The sequence below is a fragment of the Ambystoma mexicanum genome, chromosome 7p, assembly GCF_040938575.1.
Source record: "Ambystoma mexicanum isolate Mex_15411 chromosome 7p, UKY_AmexF1_1, whole genome shotgun sequence".
In the NCBI taxonomy this organism is placed as follows: Eukaryota; Metazoa; Chordata; class Amphibia; order Caudata; family Ambystomatidae; genus Ambystoma; species Ambystoma mexicanum.
Window position 1 is genome coordinate 882,660,381 of NC_090939.1, and position 18,167 is coordinate 882,678,547.

An 18,167-nucleotide genomic window follows, 5' to 3' on the forward strand; every position below is an offset into this window, starting at 1 on the left:
TGGAAGAAGTGGCCCCACTTGTCAATATTTAAAGCTTTTTTAGAATGCAGCCCCCTCAGATATCCATCTTGCTAACCAGTTTCAAGCGGGAGCGACGCCATGCATGGCCACCAGACCCGCATCAACCTTTCAGCCTGCTGCTATCTGTAGAGCTGAAATTCATTGGAAAAATTAAACTTCATTATTCAGACCGTCTGACTATTGCGGCATAAAATTGAACACTTGCAACATAAATAAGCCCATTTTAGCTCCCAAAATTGTATTTATGGCAGCATTTTGGCAACAGTTTTGTTCAATAAGTGGACGGTGCTAGAGAGTCACGGTGTAAGGGAACCAGGTTGCTAGAAAGAGGCAGTGTTTGTGAAGCTGCAAAAGAGTCAGGTTGTCATTATCTGCATCTTCTGCATGCGTTCCTACTGTCAAATAGTCACGGGTGTCCTTGGCTTAGCAGAACAGCGTTTGTTTTCTACTTTTTTGGTTTATTGCACTTGCCTTTTTTATATGATTAACAGTTGTAATGGTGCACACATTCCTTTCTAGGTTCTCTAATCCCCCCCCCAAGCAACGGCACACACACGCCTTTTAACCAACACCCCTGACTCGAACCAATTCTCCAGAACAACTTGCACTCCTAGCTCTCGCTCTGCCAGTCATGAGGATACCTACGTGCTCTGTCACTCGGCCAAGCCGCATCTCTCTCGGCCCAGTCCCTGCTATACTGCCACACATGCTCAACTCACTCCTTACACTCTCCAGTTCCTCCTGCGGTTTACAGTCCTTCGTTCTCCACCTCGCAATCTTTCTCCCAGTTCATTGCATTGCACCCCCCCCCTCCTTTCTCCCAATCTGCAGCTCGCACCCTTTTTTTCTGTCTCACCTCTCCCTCTTTGTGGCCCCTCTGGCGCACCACGCCCTCCCTGCTTTGTTGCACCTACCTCCCCCTCTGGCCCACTGCTCCTCCCTCTCCTTTACCCCTCATATGGTGACTACTCTTACATTATTTTTTTTTAATGCAGATGTTTCGTAGTTTTTTCAATAGAAATGTTTGTGGACAATGGCCCTTTTCATGGGTGTTTTTACAAAAAGCAGCTGGTTTCGCAAGCAGGTTTTTTTAAGCAAAACCGGCCAGTTTTGATTTTTTCTTTTTTTAATATAGCCAATTTCGTTTTATTTGTAGGTAACGCAGTGTCTATGCTGGGGGGTGGGGCTGATTATTGGGTAAGGGAACAATACATCTATATTATTGTTGTATGATACACTTAGAAAGTGCAACAACAATAGGAAAAGCCCAGAGGCGCGGGGAAAGTTAGTTGTAAACTAGTGTGCGTGACTCAGCTTTTCTCATCAGACAAAATGAATATGATTGTGGTGGAAAATATCAGGCAGGATTTTATGACTGACCTGTGCCTCTAAAAGGTTGATCGGGTGGGAAAGAGCTAGCTTAATGCTGCGTGTGGCTAAACCACCTTTAAAAAACGTTCTTGCTCCTAAACCATTAATTTGGTTGGTCAATAGTGGCAATGTTTATTAAAAATTGCAACAGACCATTCCGTTATTGGTGTGCGCTTTACAAAATGGTTCAAGAATCACTCTCCCCTTTGCACCCGTGAGATTTTTTTAGAATGTTGCCTTGGTGGGGGTTAATGTGCCACTATTGGAATGTATGTGAACCCTGCAACACGAGCTCTGAACCAGGTTCTTAAAGGGATGGTCTAGTAAAAAATTTTATTTAAAAAATAGATAGGCAACATAAAAAAAAATACTAGCATTCTCCGTTTTAAAACTTCCTATGTAAAATTTTGAGCTATTCAAGCTCAAAATTCGCAAAAGCAAGCACATGGGCGCATCCATTTTGTGAAATGGAGGCCCTCCTGTGCTGGCTTTTGCTTTTGGGGCACTAATGAAGGAAAAGCCAGCCAGCTGTAGTAAACAAAGGCTACCGCTGGGTGGCTTTCCCTTCATTAGTGATGTAGGCGGAGGACGGGGACCGGAGACCAGAGCAGGAAAGCTGCAGCTGAATCTCGGTAAGTGTTATTTTTTTTTTTTTTTTAAATAAGCACTAACTGCAGCTTTAAAAACGTTGTATTTATGTTTGCGGTCGCTTTTGAAGCGACCGCAAACATAAATACAACGTTATTGTGTTGGAAAACGCTGCGGTTTTTCTTTCCAAGTTTCTCAGGCTCCTCCGGCTCGGAGGAGCCTGAGAAACTCGGAAAGAAAAAACGCAGCGTTTTCCAACACAACCGCGTTGTTTCGAAGGGATTGTGTCCTCCGACGTATTCCTCATCTTAGATATCTCTTTCCAGCTCTGCTGGCCTCGGAAAATTTTTTCTCTAGAGGGCGCTGCGCGTCGACGTCCTCCGAGTCGATGTCCCTCGACAGACGCCGTATCGACGCCCGACGTCATCCTGCCTATGAAGGCCGCGCGCAGCGTCCGTTGCTCAGTTCCGTTTTTCCGCGCTTACTCAGTGCCTCGGAATACCGTTGCTCAGTTCTTAGTCAGATTAATCCTATTTACCTCGAGTTATTCGATCCGTACTCGATGGCTTCCTCGTCGGAACCGACAACTCCTCGATCCGGCTTCAAAAAATGTCGAGATTGTGGGAAAAAGATGTCGTTGACCGATCCTCACTGAATTTGTCTGTGGTGCTTGGGAGCTGAACACCATTGTTCGGAATGCGAGGACTGTATGTCCATGACAGCTAAGGCCCTGAAGGAGCGTAGGGGGAAGCTGGAGAAAGGTAAGACTTTTAAAGCTTCTTCTTCGTCGACGAAGTCGAGACATTCGTCTCCTCGTCACCATTCGCGCTCCAGGTCTCGGAGTGGGTCTCATCACTCCTCGAGATCGAAGCACTCGAAGAGGAGACGTCGAAGATCCCCTTCCCCTTCTCCGTCTTCCTCTTCCTCTGTTTCGCCAAAAAGAATCCCTTGCCCCACGAAACATAGTTCCCGGGCTGAATGGGAGGAATTCCGAAAGACTATGATGAGCGTCTTCGAGAAAGCGGCCTCGACCCCCTCGAAGACTGCCGAGAGCGATGCTCTGGTCGAAAGACCCGAAGGTCAAAAACGCCGCGAGTCGCAGTACCCGGCGAAAGAAACCTCTCGAGCGCGTTTCGAACCCTCGAGCAAGACTATGACCTCCAAACCTTCCTCGAAGGTTCCGTCGACGCCGTCGACGAAGGTCCCGTCGAGGTCGATGGCTTCGACGCCGTTGTCGAGGGGACCTTCGACACACGGGTCTGTCGACTCGACGCCGGCCTCGACACCGGCGTCGACGCCAAGGAAAGTCACGGTTACCACACATCCAGTGACTATCCCCAGGCCCTCGACGTCGATGGCTTCGATATTCTCGAGTAGAATTCCAATTCTGTCGAGGTCCTCGAGGCCTCCACCTCTGTTTTCGACGCCACGCTCGAAGCCTTCGACGTCGGCGTCGACGACATCGACGCTTTCGAGGCCAATAATGACAAGTTCGGCACCCTCTGCCTTGGAAATGGGATTTACTCCCTTTATGAGTTCAGAACAATTGAGAACTATATCCTCAATTTTAGAAGAGGGGGATTTGTCTGAACAAGACACATTTGAGTTACAGGGACCTGTAACCCCAGTTAGAGAGGAATTTTCCTCTGAATAGCGCAGATTAAAGGATCTGCATGATTCTTTACATGAGGCAAGTGGGTTAGACACTTCCCCTGAGGTGGAGTTTGCTAAGCCAGACCCGGGGGAGCATGCTGAAACCCCCTACAGAGCCTTAATGGCCAGGATTACAGAGTTCATGGGGTGGTCTGCACCTTCACAATCTTTCCAACAAGATGACCTCACGGATATTCTTGACAAAGGCCCACAAGAGGATCCTGTGGTGCCCTTTCATAAAGCTCTTCAGAGAAAGATCATGACAAACTGGGAAACCCCAGATGTAATACCAGCAGTAAATAAAAAACTGTCTACAAAGTACAGGGTATCTTCCACAGACCCAGAGTTTTTGTCTAAACACCCATCCCCAGAAAGTCTGGTGGTACAAGCAGCATCCTCTACCGATGTCAAGACGGCTTATCCTACAGTCCCACAGGACAGGGACGATAAAAAATATGATGCTATGGCAAAGAAAGTCTTTTCAGCATGTAGCATGGCGTTAAAGTCTGTTAATGCTACTTGCACCCTTGCTAGGTTCAGCCATACACTTTGGGAGTGTGCTTCTACAGCGGCTTACTGCATCCCGGAGGGAGAAGAAAGGGATGCGTTCCTGAATATTATACAGGACGGTAAAGACGCTATGTGCAAATCCCTCCAGACGGGCATTGATTCGGCTGACAGTATCAGCAGAGCAATGGCGGCAAGTACATCAACCAGGAGATTCGCTTGGTTGAGAAAGTCGGGTTTTGCCCCAGATGTGCAAGCCAGGGTCTTGAACATGCCATTCGATGGCTCTTCTTTGTTCGGGAAAAAGGCGGATGACAGTTTAGAGAAACTGCAAACTTCAAAAGCTGCAGCAAAATCCCTAGGAGCTGCAATCCGTCAGACTCCTTTTCGTCCCACTGGAACCTCTGCGAGGGGCAAGTCCTTTCGCTTCTACTCCGCATTCGGAAGAGGTAGAGGACGACCGGCTCAAAGGGGTCAAAGAAGAACTACCCGAGGTGGACGGGGTAGATATTCTAAAGCCGCAGCAACAGCAGGTGCCTCTTTACCATCGGCATCTGCATCAGCCGCCCCAAAACCACTCTGAGGACTCCCCTCACAGGACACCTGTAGGAGGCAGGTTGACTCAACATCTGACGGTATGGCAGGCTATCACGTCAGATGCTTGGGCATTGGAAACAGTCGACCAAGGTTACTGCCTGCCTTTCCTACGTATACCTCAGAGTCATCCACCGGAGATCAGCTCTCAGAAAGCTCCAGATCCGCTCCTCTTGCAGGAAATTTTGGACCTGCTAGAGAAAGGTGCCATAGAACCGGTACCTGTAGCGGAGAGGAACAAGGGCTGGTACTCCCCTTACTTTCTCATTCCGAAGAAAGACGGAGGACTGAGACCCATCTTGGACTTGCGAGAATTGAACAAATTCCTCAGAAAAGACAAATTCAAGATGGTCACACTTTCTCAGATCCTCCAGGCCCTTCAGTTCCAGGACTGGTTGGTATCTCTGGACCTTCAGGACGCTTATTTCCATGTGCCTATCCATCTCAAACACAGGAAATACCTGAGGTTCGCAATTGGCAACTCTCACTATCAATTTCGAGTGCTGCCATTTGGGCTGACCTCCGCCCCGAGGGTCTTCACCAAGTTAATGTCGGTAGTGGCTGCAAGTCTAAGGAGGGAAGGGATTCATGTCTACCCCTACCTGGACGATTGGCTGATCAGGGCTGTTTCTCCAGAACAAGCTCAGATCCAGCTAAATCACGTGTGCCACTTCCTTCACAGACTGGGTTTCTCCCTCAATTTAAAGAAGTCACAAATGATACCATCGCAGAGACTCCAGTTCATAGGAGCGATCCTGGATACTTCCCTGGGAAAAGCCTCGCCACCAGAGGTGAGGGCTCAAGATATTCTACAGATGGTTACCAAGTTCCAGCATGCCCAACGTCTCCCAGCCTTCGACTTTTTGAGGTTGCTAGGCCTCATGGCATCCTGCATTTTCCTTGTGCCAGAGGCTCGCCTGAGAATGAGATCCCTCCAGTGGGCACTGAGGACTCAGTGGTCACAATTCTCAGGGAGAATGACAGATCTTCTTCAGGTTCCCGGCAGGGTGGCTCGAGACCTTCAGTGGTGGGCCTGTCAGGAGAACATTCTGAAAGGAGAACAGTTTTGGCAACCCTGGCCGGAGATAACAGTAGTCACGGATGCCTCACTCACGGGGTGGGGAGCCCACGCCAACGACTTGACCATCAGCGGTCGTTGGTCTCCATCGGAGTCCAGACTACACATCAACCTGTTAGAGCTGAGAGCCATCAGACTTGCGCTGAAGGCTTTCCTGCCAGCTGTACAAGGGAAGAACGTCCTGGTAATGACGGACAACACGGTGGCCATGAATTTCCTCAACAAAAGAGGAGGCGTAGGATCACTACCCCTGTGCAGAGAGGCGATGCAGCTCTGGTTTTGGGCAATCCAAGAAGGAATCTCTCTATCGGCAGTTCACCTAGCCGGAGAGAAGAACTTGACAGCGGACGCTCTGAGCAGGCAGAACACAGTCTCCCACGAGTGGGAGCTAGCTCAGGAAGTCCTTCAAGAGATCTTCGCCCTTTGGGGAACCCCTCAGGTAGATCTGTTCGCCACCAGCCTAAACAGGAAATGCGACCTGTTCTGCTCAAGGGAATTTCCTCCGAGAGGACCGCTGGGAGACGCGTTCATAGTGGACTGGGAGTTTCCGCTTCTGTATGCGTTCCCACCGGTCCCTGTCATTCCTCAAATGATCAGGAGGTTGAGAAGATTCCGGCGAACCATGATCCTAATTGCCCCGGATTGGGCCAGGAGAACGTGGTACCCGGACCTTCTAGACTTGTCCATCTGCCCTCCAATTCGACTTCCACTCAGAGAGAACCTACTCTCACAGAAGGGAGGTCAGGTTCTCCATCCAGACATCAAAACCCTCAACCTTCACGCTTGGCTTCTGAACGGCTGAGGTACAAGGATTGGGACCTCCCTGATGATGTTATGGAGGTGTTGCTTTCGGCAAGGAGGCCAGCAACAAAGTCTTTATACCGCTGCCGTTGGAACAGATTTTGCAGCTGGTGTAGAGAACAGAATATCGACCCATTTTCATGTGGTACACCAATGGTTTTGTCCTTCCTACTATATTTGGCAGATTCAGGCCTTCAAGTTGGCACCATTAAGGGCTATCTTGCAGCGCTATCCATCTTTAAGCGTACTGCGGAAGAACCATCCTATTTCAAATTACCCTTGGTAATACAGTTTCTAAAGGGGTTAACCAATGTTTATCCCCCAAGACCATTCCAAGTTCCCCTATGGGATTTAAACTTAGTACTAACTTTCCTGATGGGTACACCTTTCGAACCTCTCCATTCTTGTTCGTTAAAATTCCTTACCCTTAAAACTGTTTTATTAATAGCACTTACATCTGCTAGAAGGGTGAGCGAATTACAAGCTCTTTCTTGTAAACCCCCTCATACAATCTTTCACAAAGACAAAGTTGTCCTGCAAGTGAAGCCTAATTTCCTCCCAAAGGTGGTTTCTGAATTCCATATCACTCAGAAGATTACCCTACCATCTTTCTATCCTCCTCCTCACCCGGGGAAAGAGGAAGAGAGGTTACACAGACTAGACCCTAGGAGGGTTTTAAGTTTTTACATTAGTAGACTAGCCAGGATAAGACAGGCAGACCAGCTGTTTGTAGGTTACACAGGTCACAAGCTGGGGTTACCAATAACTAAGCAGACCATTTCCAGATGGATCATTCTAGCCATTCTGGAATGTTATAAACTGGCAGGGAAAGAGCCCCCTCAAAACCTTAGGGCTCATTCGACCAGAGGTATTGCAGCTTCATCGGCCCTCAAAAGAGGCGTGCCGGTTAAAGACATATGTGCGGCCGCTACATGGTCGTCTGTCCATACCTTTACACGTTTTTACAATCTGGATTCCTCCTCCAGTCCAAGAGACTAGGTTTGGAAGGGCTGTACTGCATTCTATTCATCAATAGAAGACAGCGTGAAGTCAGTACTCCCTCCTCCGAATATAGAATACTGCTATGGGAGCCTATCTAAGATGAGGAATACGTCGGAGGACACAATCCCTTCGAAGAACAAGTTACTTCTTACCTTGTAACGTTCTTTCGACGGGATGTTCCTCCGACGTATTCCTCATCGACCCTCCCATCCATCCCCGCAGTTCTACTTCCCTTGTTGTTGCAGTTTACGCTCCTTCAGGGTGATTAGTCTAGTCCAGACAGTAATACTGTGGGCTACAAAACAGAACTGAGCAACGGACGCTGCGCGCGGCCTTTATAGGCAGGATGACGTCGAGCGTCGATACGGCGGCTGTCGAGGGACATCGACTCGGAGGACGTCGACGCGCAGCGCCCTCTAGAGAAAAAATTTTCCGAGGCCAGCAGAGCTGGAAGGAGATATCTAAGATGAGGAATACGTCGGAGGAACATCCCGTCGAAAGAACGTTACAAGGTAAGAAGTAACTTGTTCTTCTGCCTGAATCTGCTTTACCATTTGGGGCTCTCGGGCTCCCCACGGGGAGCCCGAGAGCACCAAATGATAAAGCAGATTCAGGCGGAAACAACGCGGCATTGCGGAAAACAACCGCGTTGTTTCTACCCGAATCTGCTTTCCCATTTGGGGCTCTCGGGCTCCCCACGGGGAGCCCGAGAGCCCCAAATGGTAAAGCAGATTTAGGCAGACAACGCAGCATTTAGCATTTCCCATTTGGGTCTCTCGGGCTCCCCATGGGGAGCCCGAGAGCCCCAAATGGGAAATCAGCTGCAGGTAGAAACACTACGCGGCATGTAAACATAACCGCGTGTGTTTCTGCCTGCTGTGGCTTTCACTTTGGGTCTCCGGTGCTCCCCTGGGAGCACCGGAGACCCAAAGTGATAGCCACAGCAGGCAGAAACACACGCGGTTGTGTTGGAAAAGGCTGTGGTTTTTCTTTCCAAGTTTCTCAGGCTCCTCCGAGCCGGAGGAGCCTGAGAAACTTGGAAAGAAAAACCACAGCGTTTTCCAACACAATAACGTTGTATTTATATTTGCGGTCACTTCAAAAGCGACTGCAAACATAAATACAACGTTTTTAAAGCTGCGGTTTTATTTCTAAGTTTTCCGGGCTCCTCCAGCCCGGAAAACTTAGAAAAAAAAACACAGCTAGTGCTTATTTTTTAAAAAAAAATAAATAGCACTTACCGAGATTCAGCTGCAGCTTTCCTGCTCTGGTCTCCGGTCCCCGTCCTCCGCCTACAGCACTAATGAAGGAAAAGCCACCCAGCGGTAGCCTTTGTTTACTACAGCTGGCTGGCTTTTCCTTCATTAGTGCCGCAAAAGCCAGCAAAGGAGGGCCTCCATTTCACAAAATGGATGCGCCCATGTGCTTGCTTTTGCGAATTTTGAGCTTGAATAGCTCAAAATTTTACATAGGAAGTTTTAAAACGGAGAATGCTAGTATTTTTTTTTATGTTGCCTATCTATTTTTTAAATAAAAATGTTTACTAGACCATCCCTTTAACCCACTGAGCTCTTCCAAGGATCAATGGATTTCAAAGCTTAAAATAAATATAAAAACTACAAGAGGTGTAAAACAGGGTTGCCCTCTTGCAGCCCCGCTCTTTAAACTCTTCATAGCCGATTTACTTATTTAATCTATACAGATGACATTGTGCTGCTTGACAGCACGGAAATAGGCTTACAAAGATTGTCAGCCTTACAGATCTATCTAATGGCAAACCACCGAACTATAAATGTGAAAAAATCGCAAGTGATGGCTTTAGGACTTAAAAATTGGAAACTAGATAATGAGTCATTGACCAAAACTGATGCGATTCGATATTTGGGGGTTTCCTTTAACACCTCGATCAGAGAATGGAGTTGGACCAATGATGTCCATTGTCATATGCAAATGTTTGCTTTGCAAGGACGAAAACTACATACAAACTATGGAAAATGTTCCCTCCAACCATTAATGACCTTCTACCTCCAAAAAGTGACCCCGGCGGTATGCTTTGGCAGCGAATCAGGGTGGAATATCAGTGCAAGTTTCTGGGCCCAATTAGAAGGTTTTTGGCGCAAGGCTCTCCATCTTCCACAATGTGTCTCAATGGTGGCACTGAGGCATGAATTGGGTCTTGTATTGCTACACACTACCATACTGTGGAAATCTTTAGCACTTATAAGGAAAATGCGAATATCTCCAGTTTCAAAAGCCTATCTCATTCTAGCTAACAAAAATCATGATACAACTGCCTCACTGATAAATAGTTGGGAGGAGAAATTACTAGCCATTCTGAATGAGGCTGACATAAAAATGTCCTTGGTCATAAAGACACCACAACTGGCAAAAGAAAAATTCAAACAATGGAAGTGGATCATAAACACTCAACAACGCACTGCATTAGCTTCGGCTTTAGACTTAGGCTTGAGCTTGCAAAAAATGGATGAATTGCCAAAGTATCTGACCAAATTTCCTTCTAATTACCATCGGAATCAGTTTTTAAGATTACGTCTCAATCTCTACAATACAAAAGAGCGGCTGATGAAAATAAAAGATCCTATGACAAAGAACGACATATGCCGCTTCTGTCAAAAAGAGACTGAATCAACCAAACACCTGATAACCGAATGTCTGCAAATCGCTAGGCAACACTCTCTGCACCTAGAACGCTATGCACCGATAAATGGTAACATGGTTGAATGGTGGAGCAATTTGATTATGGGGACTAATGTTCAGCTAACCTGCGGTGTGATTAACTTTTATGGATACGATATTACCACCATCATCGAAAACATAGGAACCACCAATGGCATAGCCCCAAAATCTGCGAAAAAATAACCCAAGTCTGTACAAACCACAGATGTGAAATGTCGAAGGACTTGGGCTTTGGGGAATTGGAATGGAAATGACAAAGTTTTTTTTTTTTACAAAACTAAAAGTCAAATAAAAAAATAAATAAAGCTTATTGGAATCTTTTTACAGCTGTTTGACAAATTTGTCAGCGTCGATATCTGGCAAGTGGGCTAATGCACATTTTGTTAAAATCTGAGCATCTTGACAATGCCACTGGATACAATGTTGTTACAACCAGCTCAGCTGTTCATCCATCTTTCCTAGATCAAAAAAGGTATGGGCTAGAATTTTGTGAAATGTGAATGTCAGCCATCATTTGTATTTTAATATTGCAGATTGCTTTTGCAAAAAAAATATAGGTACATAAACTGCAAGAATGATTTTTACCTCTCCCCTTGCTACTGTATTTGTTTTCAAACCTATACAAGTGGTGTCATGGGGCAGGGCATTAAGACCTGTTTTTGCTTCAACCAGAGGCCGCAAACTTAATGCACGCAGAAAATCCAAAAGTCTTATTTCTCGAAATCTATTGTTTATATAAATTGCAAGTGTTTTGTGTGAATACTGTCTCTTGAGGCCCTTCCCGGGTCTCGCTTTCCCTTTAAGTTTTTTGCCCATTATTACTGTTGTAGCACTTGTGTTTTTAGCTCAGATCGCCCTCGCCTTGCAAAACAGAGATGCTGCCTAATTATGCTTTGTGTCTACGAGTTCTCTCGCCTGCCGAAAACACCATGATCAGGAGTGTCTCACCCCCCTCGGACTTATTTTGACAGTCAAAAATCCAAATGCATTGCACGTATATTTCATTGGAATCATCCTTCAAGCAAGATTTACTCCACCCTATATAATTGTTCAAATGGATCGAGTACGGTGGGTCGAAGAGAAACCCTCCATACCGCTCTCCTAAAGTCTTAAGTTTCAGGCACACGCACGTCTTGTAGCACCCACATGAGACAGTTTGGCAATTCAGCGTCCTTGTGCTGCAAAATGTGAATCCAAATTTGCTCATGGATTTTACGTCGTCACTACATACAGAAATCCTTTTAACGTGTCCATGATACTACTGCAAACACACTCTACGAGTAACTTTTAAAAAGCACGCAGAATCTCTTGAATTCATACCCCCTTCCCATTCATGTCCCTTTGTCCTGTTTCTGATTTTTCGAAACATCAGTCAAGCATAAAAGCTCAAACACGCGTTTCTCCCCGAATCCACCCCCGCGATAGCAGATCCCGCGCTTCTAGTTTATACTGTACAATTCCTCACGTATGTGTAATACAAGGTGAAATCAAAGATTCGCCGTTTCATTTGCCGACTGACCCATGTAACTGTTTGCCTAGCTACCACATGCATGAAGTAAACTTGCCTGTTCCCCGTGCACGCAGCACGTTTCCCCACCCGCGCTGGCGCACTTTACTTCAGTGCACGTCACCCGGCTGTCGTTCTCTTCCACATAATCGTTCATTGCTTTTTGGGCAAATTTCAGCCAACGTTATGTTTACGAAAGTTCAAAGCTGGTCTTAATCGAAAATTACTACTTTATTACGATGTGCAGACTTTTCTCAGACTGCAACAAAACTAGAAAATGCCAGAACGTTTTAAAACGTAATACGTGCTTTAAGTGGGGGGGGGGGAAATAGGGAGGCGGGGGAGGGGGGGCGGCTTGTCTGATGGACTTGGTCTAAGACACACTAGCTGTTGCCAATAGCAAATCACCTACACTTCATAAATGGGAGGCCGCATTCTATGCACACACGTGGTTCATCTTTGTAACGGACATTACAAAATTATCCAAAAACAAATTAACAAAACCACTAGACTTAATCCCTTCATTTCTAAATAGTAAGTATTGTGCTTAGTTATCCGGGACATTGCCTATGGTCATTGTCCTAATTGATTTGTGTGCTCAGAGGAGGCCAAAGTTCACATGTTGCTATTGTGCAGTGATCTCAGCCTCTACCACTAGCACTGTCACTGTGAGTTCCCACAGTGGTCCCACTGATGGGGGCGGAGCTCGGGGCTCAACCGTAATGTCTGCTGGCAGAAACTGTGCCGCGATGACTCAGCAAGGCCTGAGGGACAGGAGACGGTCTGGTTTAGGTATCAGGATAACCTGATTTTAGGCAAGTCTCTTAGGGATTTTTGTAAACTGTATGCAGCCTTCTGGCACATTTATCTAACACTGTCACGAATGGGGTTTTTACAATGTGTCAACACAGCTTTGCCATGTGTTGTTCCGATTTCGAAGTTGCAAAAATCGGAGCCCACCACAATCAGTTTTCCAAATGAAGAACTGGCATTTTAGGTCATTTGGTGACGGGCTGCGCCCACACCATTCCACTCCTATGCTCCATCCCCCCCCCCCACATGAGAATGTAAACAATGCACTGCTTATACCACGCGTTTAACATTGGCTGAGATGGAGCATCAAAAAAACAAACCGTCATGTAAATATAATGGTTTCGAATTTCTTTGAGGACGGAATTCTTACTCTCAGCCTTGCCCTGTAACATACACAACAGGGAGTGGAGACAAAAGGTTAATGTTGGGGACGTTGTTTGTTTCCTGCACTGTGACTGACAAACGTGCCAGCCAGCCACAGTGTTGCGCAAACTAGTTTGAGCAATGCTGTGGCTGGCAAGCACTTCTGTCAGTCACCGCTACCTTACTCAAATGTCCCTTTGGCAGCGAAAAATGTAGCTTCCCCTTTAAATTTAGTATAGCATGCTGGGGCGCAGCCAAGGGCATGGGAACTCCCCACAGAGGCTCCTGCGCCTCACCTCAGTCTCTTTTTCTGCATGGACAGTGTCAGTCCTGGCAGCCAGCACAGAGACTTTTAGCTTTCTGCTTGCTCGCTGTTTAGTTTTTTCAACCTTTTTAACCTCCGCTGGCGCATGTCAGCCACAGGAGGATTCATGAGATGTACCTCATGCGACTGCTCATTCCCGGCCTTGGACAGCCATGCTCTCGGTCTTGAGTGTTTGGGGCACGACCACTGCTGAGACGCATGTTCGGCTTGCAACGCTCTCAGTGACAGGGCATTGAGGAATCGGTTGTCGCAGTGGAGAGTGATCTTCCACACATCTCCTCCCCCCACCTTAAGGACTTTGTCTCCAGGACCCCACGTCGAGACAAGGTAGACCCTCTGCTCAGCACGGCTCCACAGCGCATGGATCGGGGTTCCTCGCTTTCAGGTTTCTGGCAGTCCGGAGACCTTCCTGGCTACCAGCTCCCAGGCTGCGGGTCTCAGGGACCCTACCGGACTGCCCTCGGATGGGCGATCAAGTTCATCCTCTTCTTTGACCCCAGTGGGTAAGGGATCGCAGAGTGCCACCTCCCAGAGTCTGTCCTCGGAATTTTGGCTTCCATCGAACGTTGGATGGTTCAGGCCTTCCCTAAGGTATACCCTGTCATTGAAAAACACGTTCACAAGGGGATTCTTGCCCGTCGGTCAGAGCCAAGGCCACAGCGTTTCAGAGACATGTTTCTTGGGATATCATCATCAAGGCGGCTACTTGGGCCACTCTGGCGGCCGTCTGTAGGTACTACTTACTGGACACCAGCTCCAGGCGCAATGCAGAGTTTGGTCAGGCAGTTCTGAAGAACCTTTTTTGTTTGTCCTATATATGAGGCATGTTATCACCGCTCCACCATATGTTCTTGTTCGGTGGAATCACCCACAAGGATGGAGGAAAAGGGACGGGACATGTGAGTAATTAAAGTAACTCACTGTAGTGACTAGAGTGCTCATAGTCCCCTTACCTTCATACGTACAACCTGCCGTCCCCTGCTAGTATGTCAAGAACTAATATGTACTAAGAGGAGCCAGGTATCAAAGTGTCCGATGTGTTCAAAGGGGACTGAGGTGAAGCACCGGTGGTCGGGGCCTCGGCGGGGCAGTCCCATGGCCAAGGCCGCACCCTGCGCACTATACTAAATTTAAAGGGAAACTCAATTCTTCTCTGCCAAAAGTTCTGGTTCCCATGTTGGGGGATGCCTACAAGGATGGAGGAAAGGGGACTATGTACTATGAGTACTCTAGTCACTATAGTGAGTAACTTTAATGACTTAATCATGGCGGCAGGCTCATCTTGGCGGGATATTGACCTGCCGTGGCATGGTGGGACCGGGTGGCCCCTGCAGGACCCTGGCTCAGCCCCACCTTTTGGAGACTACTCGGGCTCAGCCGCGGCCCACTTAAAGCACTGATCCTAATACATGCATGCAAACAGTACCAGCTTTTAATGTGATTATGAGCTGGCAGATTCAACGTTTATTTTATGTACCCACTTATTGACATATGTATATCCTGAACTGCATTAAGTATATCGTTCTAACAGTGGTTTTTCCTTATCTCACTCCTACCCATCACCTCCCACCCCCTTTACTTCATTCATTATTCAGCCTGTTTCGGCATCTGCTGCACACGTGCTCGGTGAAGTTTGCAGAGAAAAACAGGAAGCGGCCATTCCGCTGGTTCGGCTGTTCCTGCACTATGGGAAAATTGTTCCGTTCATAAGCGCCATTGCCAATGCCGAGGTGAATAGAACGCAGTAAGTAGCCTCTGCCTATTGTCTTAGTCAGTGCTTTATATGATAAAAAATAAGTGCAAGTACTTGTCAATTTATGCTTTAGGTGTACCAGGGCTCATACCTGATAAGATTCAAAAATGGCTCTCATGCCGGGGTCCTACTTGGTCTTGCTGACCTATTTCTATTAAATTTACCCTGTCTCCCCGACCATGTCAGATAGCTCTCTATTTGTCTCACTTTCTATGTGCATCATGTTCTGCGTGTTTCATTATCCATTTGTATCATTTTCTTTTAGTGTCTCTCGCCATTTACCACCCCTTCTCCCCTCCACCCCCGCTCGATTCATAATTTCCCTCGCTTTCACAATGTGTAAGTAGTACCTTGGGAACCTGGCACACTGAAACATTACAAATAGATATTTTCAAGCAAAAACCTCAGTGTAATGGTGTCCTTTTTAAGCATTTGCTTCAAATGTGATTCTGCCAGCCTAGTGCAGTCATCTCTCAAAGACACCCATTAATCACAGACTAATTTTGCCCTGTTTTGGTATAAAAGTTGTCGTGCTTCGAAGCAAGGAGGATCAGAAAGACAAGTAATACTATATGGATAGCTATGATCTATGACCACACAAGGGTGCTTAAAGAGATAAGGAACCCATAAATGTTCACAATCCCTAGTGAAAACTGCAGAGCGACACAGGCTGGCTGCATAAATTAAACCATGAGCAGATCGGTGTATAACTCGGGTTCAAACCTGATCATTTTAATTCGTTTTGGTCTATAGACTTTTAGTTGTCTAACTTAGCTTCAAACCTGATCATCCAAAAGTTGCTTGGCAGATTTTACTGACGGTAACAAACCAAGTCATTATCTTCCCTCTATTGACTGTAGAGAGGAAGGCTCTCTAGCATTTGTATTTTAGCTGTCCACCAATGACATGTTGATACTTTTAATTTGGGGGTTAGTAGTAGACAAATGAAATTGATAGCGAAAATTTGGAATAGAGGGATGCTGCTTGAGAAATTATCCTCTAAGCCTAAGGACCAAAAATATTCTGAGACATGGTTCCCTTTCCCACGCGCTGTTGCGTATATTGTAAAAACTCAATGTGTCTCTTTAAGGGGGGTTATCATGAGACAAAGGTTTAATTCATTGGAAACCTAGGAAAATATTGGAGGTGGAACCAAATTCTGTAGGAGAGTCAGAAATGTAGACTGTGTAATACAGAGGTAGAGATCATTAAGCACATATTGACTGGTTGTCCCCTGTTACATGAAGGGTATCTCAAATGTTTGTCAGTGACGTCATATCGATTAACTCAGATGGATTCTGCTGTGATATTTATTCAGGGGGTCCCTTTGTAATGACGGCCGCACCCTACTTTATACGGAAAGAATTCCAACTATCAGTATGAGGGTAGTTTTAAAGGTGGTGGAAATGGATTTTGTAAGATTTTAATAATGGTGTTTGATATGTTAATGGAGATCAAGGTTATTTATTAAGAGTCGGTAATGATGGATTGTAATGAGAAATGTAATGTTGTGTACACCTCATGTGTAAGTATTTTATGTATATTTTTTTGTATGCGTAAAGGATTGTAAGCCAGTAAAATGGCTCAGCCTTTCAACCTTCTAAGGTCAATAAAGTGAACACCAATTTCGATTGGGTAATAATAATGTATGTTATGTGCTATCAAATTGTTATTATATAATCAAAAGCACAAATACAAAAAATAAAAATGTGATTTGTTTGCACAGTAAAATGCAAATGCATGGACATTCATGAGGTCCAGTGCATTCTTTACACTTCATAGTGCATTCATAAATGCCTCCTGCCATGCATGTGTATTCACTTGAATTCATATGGAATCCGCCAGGTTTTACCAGTTGCTCAAAGCTGCCGTTTTCCATATGAATCTAATATAGATGTGCCGTAATCCAACCAGATGCTGGGGGGATATGCATTTGTTTTGTAAAGGGGGAGCGTATGGGGTGGTGGGCACACAAGTTTTTGTTCTGGAACTCCACCTGAGCCAGGCAAAACCTTGAAAATACCCTGCAGTGGCAAATGCAGTAAAACAAATAAAAACAGTGTAAATCTTTAAGATATGGTTTTTGCACTTCATTTACCTCTCTGGTGGATTGGAAAATGACCACCTAAATCTGCCTCATTGTTAAGGAGGATGTTTTGTCTCTGTACTCACAATGGTTTGCATTTGAGATGCCATGGGATTAAATGATTTGCCCAGGATCACACACTTAGCATAAGTGGTGAAACCAGGATTTTGGCCCAGCCAGCGATTCAAGGGCACGTTTTCCCATTCAAAGCGGATAGAAGTATTTGTTAAGGGCCGGGTTTGAACAGATAAACAAATAGTTTTATAGTGATGCATTTAAAAGTACAGAAGTTGCACATAACAGTAACCTGACATTATATAAATCGATTTAGAAACATGTCATGCAAAAATTGGATTATATCTGTAATTTACCCATCCTAACTAGGAGATCACAGTAAAATCCTACAAATGTATGAGTTTTTAAACTGAATTCACAGTGAAGGAAAATGCAACACAATGAAATGTCGACTGCTAGACTCTTTATTCGGCATCACATGCAATGCTATACTCCCCTCATTTATAGTCACAGCCTGGTGTCGGGTCAATATCCCTCGAAGGCCTCCGTTGAGGGCAATGTCATCGGATGTTATAAGTAGCACACACAACGCCTGTAGCTTCAGTTCCGTTTTTTCCCCAAACGTGTTTTCTTCGAGAACTCGGCACGCCTCGTGTTATCTACTTGGATAATGTCTTCAACCCCGACGACCCCGCAATCTGGCTTAAAAAAATGCTGGGACTGGAAGTCCAAGATGTCCATCACGGACCCGCACCATATCTGCTTGTGGTGTCTGGGTGAGAGCCATGACACGGACGACTGCTCGAAGTGCCAGTCGTTGACTGCCATTCATTGCGAGGGGAAATTGCAGGTAGGTCGGGTTTCCAAACCCCGTAAATACAAAAAGACTACTGGTCTTTGCACTGATGACTCGAAGGGTGACTCTCCCCTTCGGAGGGAGTCCAGAGGATCTCGGTCCTGGAGTGGTTCCCGCCACTCCTCCTCATTGAGGCA

At 46.1% G+C, this 18,167-nt stretch overlaps 1 protein-coding gene across 2 annotated transcripts in view; it reads left to right on the plus strand.

Annotated features, from left to right (window-relative positions):
• The window catches only part of RASA3 (RAS p21 protein activator 3), a 1,503,746-nt gene that overhangs the window by 1,268,296 nt on the left and 217,283 nt on the right, over positions 1-18,167 (plus strand). For both annotated transcript variants that reach the window (XM_069637121.1, XM_069637122.1), the window contains exon 11: positions 14,916-15,064. In XM_069637121.1, coding sequence (XP_069493222.1) covers positions 14,916-15,064 — 149 coding nt within the window. The remainder of the gene's footprint in view (positions 1-14,915; positions 15,065-18,167) is intronic.